General features: G+C 40.3%; 1 protein-coding gene across 8 annotated transcripts in view; it reads right to left on the bottom strand.

Annotated features, from left to right (window-relative positions):
• LOC122549286 (calcium/calmodulin-dependent 3',5'-cyclic nucleotide phosphodiesterase 1A-like) overlaps nt 1-23,144 on the bottom strand; it is a 650,398-nt gene that overhangs the window by 434,735 nt on the left and 192,519 nt on the right. Inside the window, exons 1-2 of one of the 8 annotated variants that reach the window (XM_043688814.1) lie at nt 2,756-3,196; nt 928-954 (exon numbers count right to left, since the gene is read on the bottom strand). The exons of the other annotated variants lie outside the window; for them this stretch is intronic. Of the exons in view, the coding sequence (XP_043544749.1) occupies nt 928-954; nt 2,756-2,856 (128 nt within the window). The 5' untranslated portion in view covers nt 2,857-3,196. Of the gene's footprint in view, nt 1-927; nt 955-2,755; nt 3,197-23,144 lie in introns of those variants that run through there. 8 annotated transcript variants of the gene reach the window in all.

Here is a 23,144-nt window from a genome sequence, read left to right as displayed (position 1 = left end):
CATCACCCAAATGTACTCTTTTGTTTACTTCTTCAGAGAAGTCAATAAAGCAGATTAAGTTTGACATTTTAAATATGTGCTTCTTTGCCTTGGGTCACCAGGTTTCTTTTTATCTATTTCAATTTTGATTCAAAACCCTCTTGTCTTCTCCGTCACTGGTGTAAGTTAATTGGCCTATAGATCTTTGGACATAGAATCATAGAGTCACAGCATGGAAACAGATCCTACTGTCCAACCATTCCATGCCAACATAATCCCTACTAAACAAGTCCAACAAGCCTGCTCTTGGCCTACATCCCTCCAAAGCTTTCCCATTCAAGTGCTTATCCAAGTGTCTTTTAAATGTTGCACCTATGCCTGCATCCACCACTTCCTCAGGAAGTTCATTGCCTACATGAAACACCCATTGTGTAAAATAAAAATTGCCCCTTTTATAAATCTCTCTCTCACCTTAAAAATATACCCCATAAGCTTGAAATTCCCCATTCTGGAAAATATCCCTGTCTACACTTTTATAAACCTCTATGAGGTCACCTCTCAATCTCCTATTCTCCAATGAAAAAAGTCCCAGCCTATCTTTATAACTCAAACTTTCCATACCCGGCAACATCAAATATAGGAATGCCATTAGATGCCTATCAGTTCTCCAATGCTATTGTCTTTTCTTAAAAAAAAATATAAAGTACATGTTTGATACTGGCTGTTCCACCTCTTAATATATGCATATGCAATCCATCAAGACCAGGAATTCCACTCTCTGAAGTTTGATGAAGGTATCTGAAATACCTTTGGTCCATCTGAAATATACTGTTTGCAATGTTTGATTTTTTTTTCAAAAATAAATCACCAATGTAGAAGATGTGTTAGTCCACACCAAGAAGCATATTAATAAAAGGGGTGACCAGCAATCTGCAGGATCAGTCTTACCTCTGGGAGGTTTTCCTGTATTTTCTCCTATGGGGAAGAAAAAGATAAAAACAACATGAATCGGGATAGTGGAACGCACTGACCACATTCTACATTGCACAGACAAAGGAAAGCTGATTGATTTTTTTTTGAGGGGGTGCTCCGTATGAACAAGTTAATGAAAACGTGAACAGTTTTTCTTTCCAGACCGGATTCTGCGCTGAACTACCGCCTCAAACTCTCTCTTCCCCCCGTCAAATCCCATAATGGTAGCATTTGTGCTTTTTGTTCCATCCTGAATGCTTTCATCTCATGGAAATGTTCAAATGGTTCATGTTACATAAACTATGATATTTTAATTCAGCAAAGACACTGACATCCCAGGGAATCGATGAAATTATAGTCATTATTCTGCTCAGCATTTCGTTAAGTTTTTTTTTCGTGAAGACTGCCCGCTTACAGAACGTCGATAAGCTCGGAGCAGATAAACCAATGCGAGGTCACAGTGTCAAACTGCAGTTTACTGTTTGTACAGGCATTAAAATTGACTACATGAGAAATAAAACGAGATCGTGCACGCCGGTCCCTGACCTGCATCGAGTTCAGACTGGCACCCGGACTGGTGCAAACATTCATAGCTTTCCCCACATGGATTTGTCCAATGAAACTTTTTGAGAATGAAATGCATGTAGGTAAATGAGCTTTTTCTTGTTACGTCCATGAATGTCTTAGCAGTACACTGATTAACAAGCTAAAATGGAGCAGTCTGTTTAATGTACTAATCAATGACATGAACAGTCCCTTTCTATTGTGTGAAGCAATTGGCGGCTGTCCTGTTCACTTGGAACCCCAATGATTGGTGACACGTCTCATTGCCTGTAACAGGGTCATCACTCAGTTGCAGGATTAACAGTGATGGCGTGACTGTGGGCTGCAATAATGCTGAGAGAGTCTGCACTTTGTAGGGTCTCAAAAACGAATGGTCATCTTGCCTCAAATTGCGGGGACCGTCCATGTATGTTTCCAACACAGCCTCAATCCAGTTGAAATCGGTTAAAATATTGGCTTGGTGTTGTTACTAGCGGCTGTTTGTGGTTAACTCCCTGTTGTACTGCAGTCAGATTGTACCCCTCCAATTTTGCTTAGCTCGTGACCAATAACCAAGAGGTTTCTTTTTGCTGAATCACTGCTCAAAATCCTAATTCCCACATCCTTCTGGAGTATATAACCTTATTCCCCGGAGGCGAATAGGGTTCAATCAATAGTCGGTGTTGGAATATGCTTTAGCAGTTGTTAAAACCACAAGGGTTCAGTGTTAAAATCTGACTGGGGGACCAGCGCGGGTTAATCAGAATGAAATGTTACAACCTGTCCCAACAAAAGCGATGCTGACAAGTGGGACTGAAAGCTAGTTTCTGATTGAACGTAAACAGGCTCAATTATATCAGGATCACAATAGAGTTGGGAGCTTTGGTTTAACTTGTCCCTCCCCAAGATTCTGTCCTGTGTTGTCAGTAACGACATTTCTCGACTCGCGACGATTAATCAGTAGCTGGCATCAGCTCACTCTGAAATGTCACGGCAGTTCCGGCTTTCATTTAAAAACAACAGGGAACAACTGGCTTCTTCCCATCACTGTTCCCCTTCACGTACAATATTGATGTACTAACCTACGCTACCGATAGTGTTATCAGTAACTGTTCGAGAAGAGGGACAGTGTTTGAAGAAAGTGAACGCAGTTTCAAACTACCAAGAAGTTGCATACACGCGATGTTGTGCATTGTTGATGAAACTTTCAGTTCGGGGAAGTAAAGGGTGGAAAATGAAATAAAAGTCTCATCGTACTTACAGTCCCCGGAGTCGCAGCCATATTTTCTCTATTTGCTCCGGCTGAAGATGTTTGAGAGAGTTGCTCTCAAACTCTTCGATTTCCTTCGTGGGTGACTCCATGCCGTAAACTCCGCGGTTGGGCTCAAAAGTGAATCTGCAAAGCTTCAATTCAGTGAAGGGCGGGCTGGCATCTCTTTAGAAAGAGTACATGTCAATGTGGAAACCTCTCTGTGCATGTTACAATCAGCTGCAGCAGTCTGCATGGTTTAGAGGATGATGTCCAGGATTACTCATTGATCCCTAGTCTCAAAAGGCACCCAGTCTGCTGTTTGTGATAAGCCAGCCCGGCAAATACTCCAGGACACAAAGCGTACTGCTCCTGGAGCCGCACTGAGTGAGAGGGCGGGCTGGCACATGCGCTGCTTCATCCCCTTCTTTCTCCTCTCAGAGAAAATCTCGAGTTTTTTTCGGTCCCACACTCACATGCCTCCTTATCACTTAGCTTGGGCTCATGTGTCATGCGTTGACAAATGAGGAGAATGCCTTGTTAACCCGCAGATGGCACACACCAGTTGCAGGAATTCACAGGGAGATTGCCCGAGTCACTCTCTCATGCCCACATATCTGTCTCGCTGGATCGGAGCTCACCAATTCGGCGCAAAATGCCGCACAATGTCACATTTTAAAGCGTTTTGTTTTCAACAAAAAAAGCAAACAAATACAAAATGACGAAACAATCTAAAAGAGGGGCTGTGCGGCGGAGAAAATGTATGGATTAAAACAAAACAAGGTCGGCAAACGGCGGTTGTGAATTCAGAGGAACTGTCCAAAAGCAGGACATTAGGTTGATGACTGGAATGTGAAGGAAATGGTTAAACCTGTGGATTTTAAGTCAGTGGCAGCTAAACTCAGTTGTGGATAAGTAGCTGATGCTAGTTTACAGAAATACCATGGTAAAACAAAACACCAAGCTGAAAGATTCACTTCGTTTCGCTCTCTTTCCCCAATAGGTGATGTCCATCTATTTTCAGTCTATTAGTCTGGAAGCCATGCACACCTAAAACTTAACACAAGAGGGTACGTTATAACATTTTGCCCCAGTGCAAACTAATTACTAATTGTTCTTATTTCTCAATTTATTGACTCATTGCAACATTACATGAGTGTCAGTAAATCAGACCAGAAGCAGACCTTGGTCAGGGAACTCCTTCCAAAACAAAGAACAATACAGCGCAGGAACAGGCCCATTGGTCCTCCAGGCCTGTGTCCACACATTTTGCCCTTCCATATTAAAACTGGCTTCACTTACGGGATCCGTATTCCTCTATTCTCTTCCTATTCATGTATTTGTGCTTCTTGAATGCTGCAGTGCAATTTGTGACAGATGAACAAAACAGAAAGTGGTCATCCCCTAAAAATAAATATTCCCAGGATTCATGGCATAAGAAATAGAGAACCATATTCAAGCACATCAGGGAAGTATTACTCATGGAAGGAGGCTGTTGGGCCCATCCTTTCTGCACATGAGTATCTAAACATTTTGTTACCATGTTACGTGTTGTACTGTGCTATATTCACCTTCTGTAAAATTCACAGGTTACTGAACATTTCCCCCAACCTTCAGTCATGGAGACCTTGAGGTTGCTGATAATATTGAACCCAGTTGAGTTCCACAGCTTTGTGTCTATGATGGTGCCTGTGAGAAAGCCAAATCAAAACTGGTATTCTCACAAACTTGTGTCTGTTCAAAGCCCCATAGGACATGCTACAAAATGACATGTTACTGAAGAATGTGGAAAGGTGTTGTAAGGTGAAGTTCCTCATTTAAGTGCTTGGTTGTACAGAACATTGCTCAAAGAGACATAAATCAAAATTCTTCACCTTGCACTCACAAGCATTGAAAGCCAAGAATAAGACCTCACCCCTCTATTGTCAGTATTGTAGACTCTGTCCAGGTGCTGCAATACCACCCTTCAGAGGGAAGCTGGTGGTATTATCACAGGATGCCAGAGCTCAAGGCAAGAGCTCTTGGGACACCACTTTGAGTCACACCATGACAAATTGTGGTATTTGAATTCAATAGAGTCAGAGAGGGAGACAGCATGGAAACAGGTCCTTCAGCCCAACTTGTCCAAGCCGACCAGGTTTCCTAAACTGAATTAAAATCTGGAATTGTAACTTCATCTAATTGGAACAATTGGCAATTGTCATAGAAAGGAATGATTACTACTGTTTGGTGTGGGTCATGGGTAGGAGTGGACCGTGCCAACTGCCTGGCTGTAGCACGCTACAGGCAATCATGTTCCATGAAGGGATGGCACCAATTATTTCCTCATGGGAGGAAGGTTTGGGGAAGAGACAGGAAGGATGAGGCTGAGATGCAGCTTCATGTCCCCAGCAGAGATGTTTTTCATTGCCCAGCCATGATCTGTCACAGTGGAGTAGGGCCTGTCAGTGATGTAGAGCGTGTGTATTGCTGGTAACGGACACTCACTTCTTTGCAGGATCCACAAACCCTGGAAAATGACTTTGAACTGAAAACACAGATGAGGTTGCTGAAAGCTGCTGTTTATTCACCTTGCAGTGGTATAGCACTGCAAACCTGTGTCCCTGAGCGTGTGCGGGCACTAAGCCACCTACTGTGTGGCATCCACAATTATCACAGCTATTTGCTTCTAAAAGAAATCTATCATCCTGACTTGGTCTGGCCTACATGAGACTCCAGACCCACAGCAATGTGGTTTACTCTTGTTTGGGCTGTTTCAGAGGTCATTCATCAGTCTTTTGAAGGAAGAGTTCTGGAATTCAATCCAAGTAGGTGTGGGGTGGTGCATTTGGCCGGGACAAAATGGGGCAAGAGAATATATGATGAACAGTAGGATAGTGGAAAACTCTGAGGATCAGAGGTGTGCATGTACACTAATGCCTTAAGGCATCGGACAGGTAGATAAAGTGGTTAGGAAGATATGTGGGATATTTGCCTTTATTAGCTGAGGCATAGATTTTAAGAGCAGGGAGGTTATGCTGGAACTATATAAAAAGTTGGTTAAGCCACAGGTAAAGTATTGTGTGCAGTTCTGGAATCTACATTATAGGACGGCTGTGATTACACTGGAGACGGTGCAGAGGAGAGTTCTCAGGGTGTTGCCTGGGCTGGAGAGAGATTGGATAGACTGGGGTTATTTTCCTTAGAGCAGAGGAGACTAAGAGGGGACATGAGTGAGATGTATAAAGTTATGTGGGGCATAGACAGGAGGAAACTCTTCCCCATGGTGAATGATCAATGACCTTAGGCATTGGGCATTAGCATAGATTCAAGGTAAGAGGCGGGATGAGGGAAAATGTAAGGAAAATCTGGGAATCTGGAACTCACTGTCTGTAAGGGTGATAGAGTCAGAAATCCTCATAACATTTTAGAACTATTTAGATGTATACTTGCGATGTCAAGGAATAACAGGATATGGGCCAAGTTCTGCATAATGGGGTTAGAATAATCAAATGGTCAATACAGACTCAATGGGCTCAAGGGCCTTTTTTCTGGGCTGAAAACCTTTATGTTTGTGAAAACTGGGGATTGACAGCATATACTGGCCTTGCCAGCAAAGCCCACATCTTATACAAAAAGAAAAGTAAGTTCCAGAAAAGGCAAACTTGTTGGTGGAGACATATGCACAGTGTTAGATTAAGATATAGGCTACAGCTTAGACCTCACATTATGAGGGTCCTGTAAGTGTGAAAAATGACTCATATCCAAGTTTCGCAAAATCTGTTGAAAAATAAAAGAGACACAGTAAAAACTGCTAATGTGGATATTTTTGTTCCGATGACAAAAATATATTTATATATCTACACAATTATTATATAAAAACAGTTTTGCTTGGATATTAAATACGATTAGAAAGCTTTGATTTACTCCCTGGTCTTCATCCAAGAAATGCAGTAGTCAGACTTCCGGGGTCCTGCGTCTCACACTGATAAACAACACAGGTCAAAAGCACCTCCACAATGACATCCCTTTTCATTGAACTTCCACAGTCAGATGATCCATTTAGACATTTTGATCACTCAATAAAAGTGCCTTATATGCGTTTAAGAGACAACAGTAAATGTAAAGATGTTTTTGAATTTTAAAATGTTTACCTTTAAAAAATATATTTAGTTTATAAAAGCTAATAAAATCATCTCTCTCCTTGACACCAGTTAGATACATTCATATATCATTGAATGTGTGTATTGAATTTTTGACTTCTACTTTGCTTGCAAACATCAAGGATTAAATTCAAATAATTTCTCATTTTTTTATAGGGAGACCTGTTACAAATGTAGAAAGGTCAGAAGAGAAAAAAGCAGGAGCTTGAAGGACGTCTAATACAATAATAAACATTTGACAACAACTTCAATGATGTAAGGAAAGGACCACATCATCAAGGGAGTCAGCCAGGCTGTCAACAACCATAAGCATTCACCTCTTCTACTGGGGTAGATGACACAGTTGAGAATGTGACTATTCCACCTAAAAATGTTCCAGAGCCTGAAATCCCAGCTGAAGAAAATAGATACATGAAGTCCAAAGATCTTGGTCACTGGGTATCTTGTCTGAGGATGATTCTTCATTCTGCATACAGCAAGGTATTTCAAGGCATCAATGTGGATTCGTCCGTTTGAGAAATTGAAACAGTCATTCAAAAAAAACAAATTAGATATTATTCAAAAGGGTTTCTTTCAATCAATTTTAATGCTGGAAAATGCATTTGGGAGTGGCTTGTATCCTCTTCAACAAGCAGTTTTGTTTATTGTTTTATCTGTACCATCTTCTCAACATCATTAACTGACACTCTGTTGGAATTCACAATCATGAAAATTTTGGTGATCATAAGAAAGCTTCCCTTACATATTTGATGAGTCAATGTAGCTTAACTCTGGGTTCACAGCTGGAGTAACAGATGAACAAGAAGCAAGAGGGCTGGAGGCATGTACCTGAACACATCATTGTAGTTGTGTGCACATTAGCTTGATTGAGTTTATTGCTAAGTAAAACATTATGGAAGCAGTGGCTCTAGGAAGCTTTCATTCTTGTTTAAACAAACTGTGATCAACTCATCAGCTCATGGCCAAACAAGAAAGAGGCCCTATTTTGGATGACTGGAGAAAAGCAAGACACTTCAGTTTGTCTGTTAACTCTGCACCAGATATTTTGTATGTTGATATTGTAAGATATATCTCACCTGATAATGGTTTTCTAATGGAACACGGTTTAATGTTTCATGGCTTGAAAAGGATAGTGGTGTAAGCAAGGCCAACATAGTGCTGAATTGTCTAGGAAGTGGCTGTACAGTTAAATTTAGTTAATGCAAAGGACAATCATGGGACAATGCAGCTAATGTGGCAAGAAGCTGGAATGACAAGCAGCAAAAGTCTGGAGAAATGTAAGAAATATATTTATCCCGTTTACTGGACATTAACTGAATCTTGTTAACTGTGCTGCAGATGATTGCTCCCTGAAAGTAGTATTTTCTTTGCTGTTCTACAACCAAAGTACACATTCTTCTCTGCCTCAATAAAATACATTTTTGAGTCCTGATCCTATTGTATTGAAACACGATACAAGATGTGAAGTTAGCATTCTAGAGGATAAGCTGGAGGAGTACACAATGTGTTGCATATTTAGAACATTGGAATCATTTGTTAGCTAATTTCCACAAATCTGTCAAGACCTTGCAGGATATAAAGATAGCCTTTAATAGGTGTACATGTCACATTCTCATTTCATGAAAGAAAAACTTTTGATGAAATTGAACTCAAAGCAAAAATTAACCTCCCTGATATAGACTACACATGTTCAAATAAAAAGAAAAGAATGAGGAAAAACATCAGTGATTGCAATGCACTTAATGCTGATGAAACACTTTCTTCAACAGATTGAAATCCTTTATTCCTATGGCTAGGTTCATTTGAAACCAACTTGAAGTAAAAAGCAATCACATACGAAAACATGGCAAGCAACAGTTTATTTTTAGCTTATTTAGAAAAACAGCAGTGTGAAGGTGTAAAACCTTTGATGAAATATTATCCTGATCATGTTGATGTTAAACCTCTTAGAGAAATAAAGCACTTCCAAGTTTCTATCAAGGAACATTATACAGAAAAAGGGAATTCATAACAGCAGGGCATATATCATGTCATTATCTGAGAATTCAGTTAGTTTTCCTTAATGGGAAAGAAATATTGCAGCTCTTTTTTTGTGTCTAATATGAAACTGTTCAGGAGAAAGGTCATTTTCACAGCTGAGAAACATCAAGCATGAGCAGATGCTGTAAGAAGTACTGTCTGCACAGAGCATTATGCTCACAGAAAGTGATAAAGATTGTAGATTATCATTTGAAGACATCATCAGTGACTTTGCTGTTCAAAAATCAAAAAAGACAATGTTCTAACCTTTTTTTATTTGCTACTCCCATTTTCAAAGTGCTGTGTAATTGTTCTTGTATTGCTGCTAATTAAACATTTTCATCTCTGCTAATTAAAAAATCATAACGTTTTTCCACTTGAATTTTTTTTATAATGAAAATTTACTTATTGCATGATATAGGTTTTAGTTATATTTTAGTTTTACATTGCATCTTCACTAATGTATAGATGCAATAATAAAGCTTAGATATTTCTATTTGCATTGCTCTTTCTGTTGAATAATATACTTTATTTGGTAATGCCAGGGTCTCTTATGCTTGACACAGCTTAGGGACTCAGCAAGCATATCTACATGCACCCTGCTCAGTTTGTGCCTGTTCATCATTTCTCTCACTATTTTCCATCCTCTGCAGCTTACAGAATTTATGCGAGAGAGGAATAGTGAAACCTTATTGACAACCAGATAAATGACTGTTTCTACCTCTCTAACCAAAGTAAGATGGTGTAAAAAGTGCTTAAAAATATCAAGCACAGAAATTATTACTGTGGTGGCAGTAATTTGCACAATAATAACAAAAAAAGTTATTTGTTCAATCAGAAAATTGATCTTTCTCCTTTCAGGCTATGATGCCTTATGAGACAAACAATTCTTTTTCAAAAGCATAAATCTCCAATCTAATGTTGCATCATATGAAAGGTCGTATGGTGGCATCTACACAGGTTGTCATAAATACAAGGAGCACTTCTATCTGCCTTACTATTCATGCCTGCATGCTGACAGACAAACATAAAAGCAGGCACAATTGTTGGAAAACACTTAGGTGTAATTGACTGCACCATCAACGTGTCAAACAATCTCCTTTTGACAGATTAACATTTGGAAATATAACATTCTCATCAAAAACACATTTAGCTGATGGGTCCAGGACCTCAGCAGGCAAATACAATGCACAGGGAAAGGAACAGCAAAAGTCCTGCTTTGGTTTCTGATTACAGACATCCAAAGTGCTCTTGGCATGTCATCTTAGGAAGGGAAAACTAATCAACCAGAATGTCCATGTCTAAGTGCACTGGAGTGGCCTCTGTTGGAAAGTCTGTGTGTTTGACTGTGGATGAGAAATGGATCAAGCTCACCTAACATGCTTGGTGACCATTATAATTAGCATGTGTGGTGGCCTGAAATGATGAGAAGAGACTGAGAGGGTGAATATTGCACTCTAACAATTTGAGAAAGAAACAGTGATTGGAACCAGGGCCAAGTAGATCTCACTGACCACAAGATTTTTGATTGGCGTTATTAACCTGGCCCAATCAGGGAGCCCTGGCTGATAGATATAAACAGAAGATTGAGAAGGTTTCCTCAGTCTAGGGCCTGACTTTGAGCTGGCTGATCAAAGCCCATGTACTTTGCACATGTAAATAAGGCTGATTTGGTGATGGGATACCAGCCTCTGTGCAGTTATTTCATTTACCAAATTAACAAACCTAGTGCAGAACCTCAAAGAATTGGGTACGGGTAAACTAAAATTCAGGCATTGGTGGAGAATCATTATGTTAAATGATGCAAACAGTGCAAAATGAGGAAAGTTGGCAACACAACATATGAAACGATGACTGCAATCACACCATGAAAAATACATTGGTACCACAATACAGTACATTAAATGAAGCATATTGAATCACAATGTTTATGAGACACATTGATACAATAATGTTACTGAGCTGCGATGGTGTCGCAATGTTAATGAGGGGCATTGGTACCACTGGATGATGAAGCCATATAACCCCTCTCCTTGACCTTCCATTTCCACTGCTGAATCTTCCATTCTCAACATTCTGGTAGTTGCCATTGATGAGAAAAATAACTGAATCAGGCACATACACTACTACGGTGATTATGTAAAGCCTGTCACCCATCTATAAGGCACAAGTTAAGAGAATTATGGGATACTGTCTATTTTTGTGAATGACTACAAATCCAACAACATCCAAAATTTTCAGCATTACCCTCAATAAAGCAATCACTTGATATGAACAGAGTCCACCACATGAAAAAAATCACTCTGACTACAACTAGTGCATAGTGGCCTCAATCTGTACCATCTACAAGATGTTCTGCAGTAACTTTTCAAGATCCCTTTGACAGAACCACTATCTCTTTACTTTCTCTGGGTCAGAATTCTGGAACTCCCTTCCTAACACCATTGTTACACCACGTGTGCCACAGCAGTTCACATCGGTGGTTCACCACCTCTTTCTCAAGGTAAATATAAGGTTGCAGTAGACCCAGAGGACTATTCCCACATTACACAGAGAGAAAGAGATGACTGGTAGTGAGTTTAACCAGAGGGTCACCCCACCTCCAGTGAGGGGAGAGGGGAAGAAAATGTATCCTTCATGGCTAGCTCAGCTAGTATGGGAATTGAACCCATACTACTGACATAATTCTGCTTCACAAAACAGTCATCTAGCCAGCTGTGCTAACTGACCACTCTCATAGCAAATTAGACAATAATTGGTGGCCCTGCCTGTGCTGTTCACATCCCACAAACAAATAAGAAAGAAATAGTATCACTGACATCACAGAATGCTAAGTGAGAAATACCATTTATTCTATTGTTAAAAGAGCCCCTTTGCATCTATACATCCTCAAATGAGGCAAAATGGCAATTATGTAAACTGATCTACAAAATTATGATGGTAGAGCTCCAATTTTCTTTATGCCACGTTGCTGACCAGGGATCCGTCATGTTCTTTTGACCTGTCATTGGCAAATTTTGGAAGGATTTGCAGGTTGACAATCAACCTGTTTAGTCCCATTGTGAAAGCACCATTCTTGGGCATGAGGTCCTGGAGTGAGACTGAACCCAGAGCTCCTGACACAGAGGCCAGGATACTACCTGTGCCACAAGACCTCCCAAGTAACTTGTTGGAGGTTATTAGGTTTGGTGAGGGTAATGTTGATATGGTGCAGGTAGAATTGAGATACCATTGGATAGAATCCCCACACGACAAACCTGAGAGCAAAATTACAGTTTATGGGAGAAAAGGACAGTGACAACAAAAATTTGCCTGAGTGACAGGAATTTGGAGAGTGGTGATTAATGCATGTTTTTCAAACTGGAAGATGCTGTGCAGTCAAAGAATACATTTTTCACACATCAAATGGTTAGGAAGTAAACTGAACTGCCTGTTGGAGGCAGGTTCAATCGAGGCACTTAAGAGAGAATTGGAGTGTCATTGAAAAAGAAAATGTGCAGGATAGAGGGCGAAGGTCAGAATTGACACAGCTACTTCATCATTTGCTAACATGCACTAGATTCTGAAAAAAGAAAACGTTCAATGTAACCTATTCACAACAGCAATGAACTGCCAAAAACAAAAAGCCAAACTAAATGTTTTGCCATTGGCATATGTCACTGAAAGAAAACTGAGCAGTTTTCCTTCTCGAAAACCAACAATCTTTAGCAACTTACACTTGGATAAATGTTAAAAATGCTTTTTCCTTCATGTAGCCAGTGCCACTACAAGGAGTCAAATGGGACTCTGACTGTGAAGTCAAAATTGGTGTTATAATTTGTGAACATCATTGATTCCAGCGCTGATCTTTGTGGAACACCACTTCCACACTTCTGCCACCCTAAATAACTATCGTTACTCCAACTGTCTGAAGCCAGCTGGCAATCGAATTGGCTACTTGTCCAATGACTCAGCATTCTGTTACTTTATTAATTTGTCTATATTAGAGCACATTAGTGAAGGTCTTTTAAAAATCCAAATAAATTGCAATTGGCACATTAGCTACTCTCTCTGTCACCTCCTCAGAAAAAAATCAATAAGGTTGGCGAAGTAAGATTTTCCCACTTGAAATCCATGCTGACTTTTCATTCTTTTTGCTTCTAAATGTTCTAGATTTCTCTCCTTGCATATGGATTACATTATTTTTCCTGTCATTATTGTTAAAATCACCTGAAATATAATTCTTTGGAAATGTTCTGCCTCTATCTACAAATAGGAACTATGTTAGTTATCCATCTCCTGTACTGCAACCTTTACAACAAATCATGCCAGTAAGTCATCACTTATCATTATAGTTGTGTTTAAAAGTGCAGCTTTAAACAAAACATTAAGCAAATCAGATTTTATCATTATAATCCACGTAGGTCTGCAGATGGGTTCTATAGATGCTCGGTCATCAGAAAAAAATTGAAACAATATAACCTGTAACTTGACATGCTGTAGATTCCTTAATTCCAATATTTGTAAATGAATTACTTTTAAATATATAATAAATTTTATACAAGATAAGAGAAATATACTGATATTTTCTGTGTAACTCGAGCTTGCTGACTCTCCTTTTCCCTGTCCTCTGCTCACCAGTGTATGACCCTTCAGTTCACCTCCTTGCCTACATCCTAACCTTCACCATTTATACTGCTCACCTATCCTCCCTCTTGCTAAACCTTTCTCTCAACTCACAATCCTGTCTGCTTGCTGCTTCTCTCCTGAGCTCTTGCTCTGTGCGAGAGACCATCAGATGAATTGCGATAGGCAGCTTTGGGTTGCAGAGGCCCAGCAAGAAGAAGAGTCAGTGAGATGGATTCCCAACATGTGGGAAGCTCTGGCAGCAACCAGAAGTGTACGCAAGGCAAGAGGATCAGCAACTGGCAAGGTCAATGAGCGGGAATCTCAGCAGACAAGAAAGGTGGTCAACAAGAGGAAAAGGTAACTGCTGCGTCATGAGAGGGAGGCTAGGTGGTGAATAGCAGAGTTGGAGAGGATGAAGGTCAACAATGATCAGAAGAGTCAATGAGAAGGCAAGCTCTCAGCAACAAGAGGGTTGGTAAATGTGAGAGCCAGAGAGAGAGGGAAGATTAACAGTGATTGCAGAGGGTTGGGAAGATGGACAGCAACCAAACTATCTTCCCACATTGAAATTTATCATGGTTTTGATCTTTTGTCTTGTGGAACATTGCCTAATTTGGATTCAAATCACTCTGCTTCGGGAGAAGGCAAGATTAATAACTACCTTTCGGCTTAGGCTTCTTTATAAACACTTTATTTCAAATTAAGACTAAATGCTACAATACATAGTAGTTGAGATGCACTCGACAATTTTGGAAGTATCGACTATTTTCTGCATGTGCCTCTCTCTATCTTTCACACACTAATTCTGCCCAAACTATGCTATTTATACCCAGGGCAGAGTAACTCAATGTCAGAGTGTTCCAAGATCCTAAAACCCTTGCACAATATTGAGAATATTGAAAAACTGATGCAATTCTTTCATGCCAACAGAAAGCAATGTGTTCAAATAGCACAAGTTGCAGCAACTTGTATTTCTTGCACAACACCTGAATACTTGCAAATCATTGCTGTAACCCTGTCAGTGTAGATTCTAATGCAATATGATTTCTGCTGAAGTCATGAGATTAACTAGCATTCTTTTCAAAAGCATCATATAACTTTTTTGCTGTTTGAACCCTTTGAAAAGTACAAAGTATTTCACCTCCTTTATCCATACCCAGTGAGTGTTGGCAAATAAACTGGACATTACAGAAATGCCTGGATTAATCAAGTTGTATAGCCAAGTCATTGTCACACTATCGATCAATGCACTGCACACTGTTTTTTTGACATTAAATCAATTCTTTGTTAAACAGTGCCATTTGACATCATTACTTTCAAGTTCCTTGGCCTCCTTTTTGACATTCGCTTCTCTTGCAATTTCAGCAGCACATAGCATTATCAACTCTTCAGCAATTGTATACAATCCCTTTGCTTTAGCAATTTTCTGCACCACTAAGTAAGAAGAAACCACAAAGCTTTTTATCAGCAGTGACTGTGGACTTAATTACTGCTTTAGCAACAAACAGATGCTGAGTTTTTTTCTGCTCAAAAAAAACAAATGTTACTTGTCTTTATATATTTCATGCTTGATAAATTGTTTCCATAATTTGGGGGGTTTCAAAGATAGCCTGACATCAATAGTAGGTAAAGTGCTAAAATCTATAATAAAGGATGTGATAACTGTCACTTAGAACATAATAAGGGAATGGGCAAAGTCAACATGGATTTATGAAAAGGAAATCATGTTTGAATAACCTGTAAAGAGTTTTTTGAAAATCTAACAAGTAGAATAAATAAGGAGCAACTTGTGAATGTGGTGCATTTGGATTGTCAGAAAGCTTTCAATAACATGCACCACATGTTAGTAAGCAAATTAAAGTGCATGGAATATGGGGTAATAGACTGACGTGAGATGAGAATTAGTTAATGGATAAAACATAGAGAGTAGGAATAAATGTGCTGTTCTCAGATTAGTTGGCAGTAAATATCAGGTTACTTGGGACCCAGCTATTCACAATCTATAACAATTGTTTGGATATGTAGATCATTGGTATAATTGATAAAAACTAAATTTTGAGGAGATTGCAAAGAGGCCTCAAGGATATTTAGAGAGGCTAAATACATGGATAAAAACTGACAGATGGAATACAATGTGGAAACATATACAATTAACCACTTTGGTTAGAAGAACAGAAATGCATAAATTTCTTAAGTAGTAAGAGATTGTTTTGAAGTGCAACATTTCCCAATCAGTGAGTCTTGGGTCAGGAATCATTAAAACTGAGCAAGCAGGTGCAGCAAGCAATTAGGAAGGCAAATAAGTTAGCTTCCATTGCAAGACGATTTGAGTACAGGAGTAAAGAACTCTTGCTGCAGTTGAATAGAGCATTGGTCAGACTGCAATCAAAGGATATACTTGCAACAGAGGGAATGCAATGGGGATTTCTGAAACTCATTCTTGGGATTATGTGATTTCAAAAGAGGAGATTGGACCTGAATACTCTGGAGTTTGGAAGATTGAGAGGTCATCTCAATGAAAAACAACAAAATTCTCACAAGGCTTGACGGGATAGATACTGGAGGATGTTTCATGTGGCTGGGCTGGGAGTCTAAAATGAGGGGACAGAGTTTCACAACAAGAGGTAAACCACTTAGGACTAAGATGAGGAGCTTCTTCACTCAGGAGGGTAGTGAGTCTTTGTAATCCTCTATCCCAGAGGGCCATGGAGGCTCAGGCATCAAATATATTCAAGCAGAAGTTCATTGGTGTTGGGTGCGACAATTTCTGCTTCTATTTCCTACTTCCTTATGATTTATTGCATAGCATGTGTGCTCAAATTACTCCATTTCTATTATGAATAAAATTGAAATTAAAGTAGTGGTCTTTGCATTCCATAAATTTTGTAAGATTAATGGTGGCATTGTGTGTTAAACTCATGGATAAAAGAAATTTACCATTACCTCAGTTTGGTGTTTTAAGCACATTAAATGTCAAATGAAGGTACACTTTTAATGTACACAATAATCTTTCATTTTCTTTGTGTTTTATTTGTTCATTGTTCCTACTAAAATAATTCAATTCTACATGATGTGAATAAGAATCTATTGAGTTCTAAATTCATCTCATGCTCATCTGTTGTCCAAATGTAATCAACACCTTAACCATTTGCTTGATAAGAAATTAACCAGAAACAATTAAGCACAGCATTTACCATGGGTTATTTTATGTCCATTTAATTAAAGCATTCGAAATTCAAGATTCATCCCCTCCATTTTCGGAATGAAACCTCCCCCTCATTATCCACACCAAATTCTTAAATAGCAAGAATGAGTGCTTCAGTAATAGTGGAGGTAGGTGGCACAGAAGTGAATTGAAGAAGTAAATTAAGTCTTAGAGTGAGTTCATTCAGATATCACAGCCATAAATCTTTAATTGATTTCAACTTCAAAAGCAGCACACATTGTTGAACATTGTTGCATACTTCATGGCCACCAATCTCCTCAACCTTTCACCTATACAAGTTGGCATCAGCCTCACCACATCATCACTCCTGCTCTTGGGCCAACTCAGCTAACATTACAGCCCTTCACATTTTACTTTTGAGCTAATGAACAATAACAACTTGTGTGCTTCTGCCAAGCCAACTTGCAGCAGGGACAGCCACACATCCCATGCACCGAGACTGGAATCTGACATGGACACATATAACTTATGACTCTTAGCTTCCTTTCTTAGCACTCACTAAGACTATCTGCTTGGGCAGATCCACAGCACTGGCGCAATATTTTGGCAGGTAGCTAACTCTTTGGCGGCACACCGAATGCCTAGGGTAGTGCCGTCTTCGTGCTTTTCTAGCCTTCACCTGACCAAGAACATGCTTCTTTTAAGGCTCTCCCTCATTGCTAGGCTCAATGAAAGAATAGTGTCGAGAATGTGGTGCTGGAACTGCACAGCAGAATAGGCAGCATCCGAGGTGCAGGAAAATCGACGTTTTGGGCAAAAGCCCTTCACCAGGAATGAGGCTCTCAGGGATGGAGGGATAAATGGGAGGGGGGGTGGGGCTGGGGTGAAGGTAGCTGTGAGTACAATAGGTTGATTGAGGTGGGGGTAATGGTGATAGGTCAGAGAGGAGGGTGGAGCGCACAGGTAGGAAGGAAGATGAACAGGTTGGACAGGTCATGAGGGCAGTGCCGAGTTGGGAGGTTCGATCTGGGATAAGATGGGGGGAGGGGAAATGAGAAAACTGGTGAAATCCACATTGATCAATGTGGTAAGAGGTCCCGAGGTGAAAGATGAGGCGTTCTTCCTCCAGTGTCAGGTGGTTAGGGTGTGGTGATGGAGGAGGCCCAGGACCTGCATGTCTTGGCAGAGTCGGAGGGAGAGTTGAAGTGTTCGGCCATGGGGTGGTGGAATTGGTTGGTGCGTGTGTCCTGGAGATGTTCTCTGAACCGTTCTGTAAGTAGGCATCCTGTTTCCCCAGTGTAGAGAAGACTGCATCAGGAGCAACGGATACAATAAATGACATGTGTGAAAGTGCAGGTAAACTCTGATGGATGTGGAAGGCTTCCATGGGGCCTTGGAGGGAAATGAGGGGGGAGGTATGGGCGCAGGTTTTGCAATTCCTGTGGTGGCAGGGGAAGGTGCTGGGAGGGGAGGGTAGGTTGGTGGGGGGAGTGGACCTGACAAGAGAGTCACTGAGGGAATGGACTTTACAGAAAGCAGATAGGAGTGGGGAGGAAAATATAACTCTGATAGGTGGCGGAAATGGCGGAGGATGATGCAATGATTACAGAGGTTGGTGGGATGGAAGGTGAGGACTGGGGTGGGGTTCTGTGCTTGTTGTGGTCGGAGGGTTACAGTGCGAGGGCAGAGGTGCAGGAAATGGGGGAGGTGCGCTGGAGAGTATCGTCAACCATGTGGGAGGGGAAATTGCAGTATTTGAAGAAGAATGCCGTTTGGTGTATGCTGTGGCAGAACTGGTCCTCCTGGGAGCAGATACAGCAGAGGGGGGTGGAATTGGGAATAAGGGATAGCGTTTTTTTGCGGTGCCTTCTCCATTCTCTCAGCAGATACTCAAATGGTTAGCAGATTGCATCTACCAACCTCTGCTGCCCAGGTGAAACCAACAGTCTGACACATACACTCCCATGAGAGGGCCACTGGGGTACTCTAGAGAGGCTAGTGAGGAGCTTGGAAGAGAACCAGATATGGTAGGCAGGCAGTGGATGAATGACATCCTCTCATCTTCCGCCTCGGGACCCTCCAACCCCATGGCATCAATATGAATTTCACCAGTTTCCTCATTTCCCCTCCCTCAACCTTATCCCCCAAATCCAACTTTCCAACTCGGCACTGTCCTACCTGTCCATCTTCCTTCCCACTTATTTGCTCCATCCACCCCTCTGACCTATCACCATTACCCTCATCTCCATTCACCTATCGCACTCACAGCTACCATCCCCCCCAGCCCCAACCCCCCTCCCATTTATCCCTCCACCCCCTAGATCATTCCTGATGAAGGCCTTTTGCCTGAAACATCGATTCTCCTGCTCCTCGGTTGCTGCCTGACCTGCTGTGCCTTTGCAGCACCACACTCTCGACTCTAATCTCCTGTAGTCCTCACTTTTGCCGGGTGAGTGAATGACATGCTACTTGGATGACCTGATATCTGATGTGGCTTAGGAAAGGAAGATTTTTGAAAGACAAAGTTGCTTATAATTTGCAGGATCTGCTATGAACAGCTCAGCTCTTTATGAAGGGTGACGCTATAAAACCTCTTACCTTATTGTGGACAGTGTTCATATTTTGATTGTCAGTTTGCAAAAGTTGTGAAAGGAACATCTGTCTTTGGTGTGGTAAATAACTAGGTGTTAATACATTGTAAAATACTCCAGATGCTGGAAATTTGAAATAAAACTAAAAAATACTAGAAAAACCCATTAGGTCAGGCAGCACCAAGAGAAAGAAAGAGAGTTAACATTTCAGGTAAAACGCCTTTCATTAGAACTGAAGACAGTTGAAAAGTAAGAGCTTTTAATTCCTTTTGGCCGTAACATATATTTTTTCCCTTGACTACATCAGTGTGTGCCTGTGTAAAGGGGACTGGAGTTTTAATTAGTAGAGTTAAATACTGACAATTCATTATTGTTTACCTATAGTTAGAGTGTAATTATTTGTAATAAATAGTAATTTTTGTTAAATACAGAATCCTGTCAACCTGAGTTTAAGGCAACAGATAAATTGGGAACCTTGCATCTATTTAACAAATATTTTTTGTGATGGCTATAGAAGTAGCAGAGCTTGATTCCCAGTGTGCTACTTCAGTGAAGCGTAAGGTAGGTTTATTTGTTTTTACAACACATTGACCACTTGAGTGGATTTAATTCTATTTTTGAATGGCTTTTATGAAGGAGTGTGTTTTTTTTTTCAGTATGAAATGTATTTGAATGATAGTTCTATTAGATTATTACATTTTTTAATGCCTATTTGAAAGTCTCTTGATGTTTGCCCTTGCTGCACACTGGATGAGTAACTACAGAGGATACAGGGAGGATAGAGAAGGCATGGGGAGCTTGAGACAATATAAGAGCTGTGGAGGTCATGGGCAGAAGGCACATGTTGAGAATGAAGTGGAATGGGAAGCATGAGGATTGGTAGGGTGTGTAAATGTTAAGAGTTTGAAAACCAGACTTGCATCAATAGATTATGATCTTTTCCCTGGGTTGGGGGAGTCCAGAATTAGAGGACATAGTTTTAGGATGACAGGGGAAAGATTTAAAAAGGACCTAAGGGACAACCTTTTCATGCAAAGGGTGACACGTGTATGGAATGAGGTGACACGTGAAGTGGAAGAGGCTGGTACAATTACAACATTTATCGGGCATCTGGATAGGCATATGAATAGGAAGAGTTTAGAGAGATATAGGCCAAGTGCTGGCAAATGGGACTAGATTAATTTATGATATCTGGTCGGCATGGATGAGGTGGACCCAAGGGTCTATTTCAATGCTGTACATCTCTATGATTCTATGTCTCTATGACTCTAAGTGGGCCAATATTTAAGGAAACTGAGGTGCAAGATCCAGCTCATGACTCTGTCCATCTGCCCTCATCTATTGCTGGCTTTGTTCAGTCCAAGCCCCTATCACCCACAAAAACGTATATCCATGGGTATGAAGGAGGTAATTCAGCCAAGTCACAGTGTTTCTTGACATGACCTTCCACCTCTTCCACAAAATGCCTGTCCAAAGAGATTAAATCCCTTGGTCTCATGAGAGAGTCTTGGTTGGCAAGTCCCTGGAATGAGCAAATTGGATATGAACACAGCAAACCATTGAAATGGAAAACTTGCTGTATTTTGACATGGACTGCTTCAGTATCTGAGACATCATGAAAGATGGTGAACATCCCCGCTTCTGAGCTTATGATGGCAGGAAGGTCATTGATGAAGCAGCTAACAATGGTTGGGTCTAGGACAGGGTTCCTATCTTGAAAAATTCCTTATGTGATGTCGTGGATTTGAGACAACTTATTTCCAATGACCAACAGAATCTTCCTTTGTTGTGTATGATTCCAAGTAGAGAAAGTTTTACCCTGATTTCCATTAATTCAAATTTTGCTGGGGCTCCTTGATATCACCAGTCAAATGAGCCTTGATATCAAAGGCAGTCACTCTCACCATTCCCCCCTGCCCCATCTCTTCTGTACCAGGGTGGTAATGAGGCCAGGACCTGGCTGCCCCTGACAGAATGTAAAATAAGCATTAGAGGTTGGGATATTGCTGAGCAAAGACTGTTGATGACTCATTCCATTCCATTGCCAGCACTTGGCCTATATCTCTCTAAACTCTTCCTATTCATATGTCCATCCAGGTGCCCTATGAATGTTGTAATTGTACCAGCCTCCTCCACTTCCTCTGGCAACTCATTTGATGATTGAGAGTAGATTGGTAGAGCAGCAATTGGCCAAGTTGGATTTGTTCTGATTTTGTTTACAGGACATACTTGGGCAATTTTCCATATTGTTGGGTAGATGCTAGTGTTATAGCTGTACTGGAGCAGCTTGGCTGGGGAAGTGGCAAGTTTGAGAGCTCAAGTACTATTGCCAGAATGGTGTCAGGGCCATAGCCTTTGCAGTATCTAGTGTCCTCAAACATCAGGTGACGAAAGAGCAGCCCTCTGAAAGCTTGTGATTTCAAATAAACCTGTTGCACTACAACCTGGTGTCCTGTGACATCTGACTATGTTGAAGCCAAGAGGTTCATCGGTTTCAATAATTTTTTTGAGATATTTTAGCAGCTGATACAACTGAGTTCCTTACTAGACCATTTCATAGGGCAGCTAAGAGTCAACTACATTGCTATAGGTTTGGAGTCACATGTAGCCCAGACCAGGTAAGGATGGTAGATTTTCATTCCTGCAGGAAATTCGTGAAGTGTTTTGTGACAATTGACAGTGGATTCATGATCATGAGACTTTCAGTTCTGGAACTTTAAAAATTAATTTCACCATCTGACATGGTAGAATTTCAACCGAATTCCCCCAGAGCATCACCTGTGTCTCTGAATTGCTAAATCAGCAATAATACCAGTCTGCCATCCCCTCCATTAAATTAGTGAAGCAAATGTTCATGTCTCATATCTACATCTCAATGAATATTGCTGCATACTTCAGTATCCTCAGTTCTCAGATCCTTTTAAATATTCAGTGAGCTATAATAATATAATATATAATTCATATAATAATATTATAGAATACAGTATATAGTAATAGCATATAACAGATTTTAACCTTGTTTCACCTTTTATAAAAAAGCTCCTGAACCTTGTCCTCAGTCATTGGTCTACACTTTACATCAGGTTTGTTCAAATGCATGAAACAACTGGGGTCATGTACGCTGGAGGAGCTACATAAATGTAAGCTGTTACAATAAGTGTATTAAATGATACAAAGTGCTGCATTGGATTAGCAAACTGGCATTTATTCACAACTTGGTTAAAAATTAATTAATTGGCTATAAACAAGGATGGGTTGCCATGAAAATGCTATTTGATTTTTGATAAATCTTGCACTACAATACAACTCCATTAGCAATCCAATAGAAACATTTATCAAACACCCACACAAACCTAATAAGCACACTGGTTATCTACTGACATTCCCTTAAGTGACTTGGTTTCTCCAGAGTATTAAATGTTCACTATTTCATTTCAAAATAAATTGAATTCAGAGCTCTGTCCACAAAAAAGCCAAAGGAATGAGCAAATAAATGAGAAACATTTTAGTGTCTACAAATTGCCCACCAAGTTTACAGTTCACAGCAGAATTTGCATTCAAAGTAGTTTAGTAGCTACAAATACTTCTTAGTATTCCAGCTAAGATTATTGTCTTTCATATTCAAAGATCATGACCAGGTCCCTGCAGGCACAGTTACATACAAATCACTTCATGCAATGTTAAGTTGTCACAACTCAGTATAACTTTTCTCAAATCCATTTATAAATTCACGACGGCTCATGTAAATGTATCATTTTCCGTAAACAGGAATTACTGTCTATTGGCCGAAAAGGTGGTTCTGATCACCAACAAAATGAAAATAGCCATCATCCAAAGTCAGTTGGCTTAGGTGAGATTTGAAACAGGAATCATCA

This window comes from Chiloscyllium plagiosum, chromosome 4 (genome assembly GCF_004010195.1).
Source record: "Chiloscyllium plagiosum isolate BGI_BamShark_2017 chromosome 4, ASM401019v2, whole genome shotgun sequence".
NCBI classification, from domain to species: domain Eukaryota; kingdom Metazoa; phylum Chordata; class Chondrichthyes; order Orectolobiformes; family Hemiscylliidae; genus Chiloscyllium; species Chiloscyllium plagiosum.
This window is presented reverse-complemented; position numbering and strand designations above follow the sequence as displayed.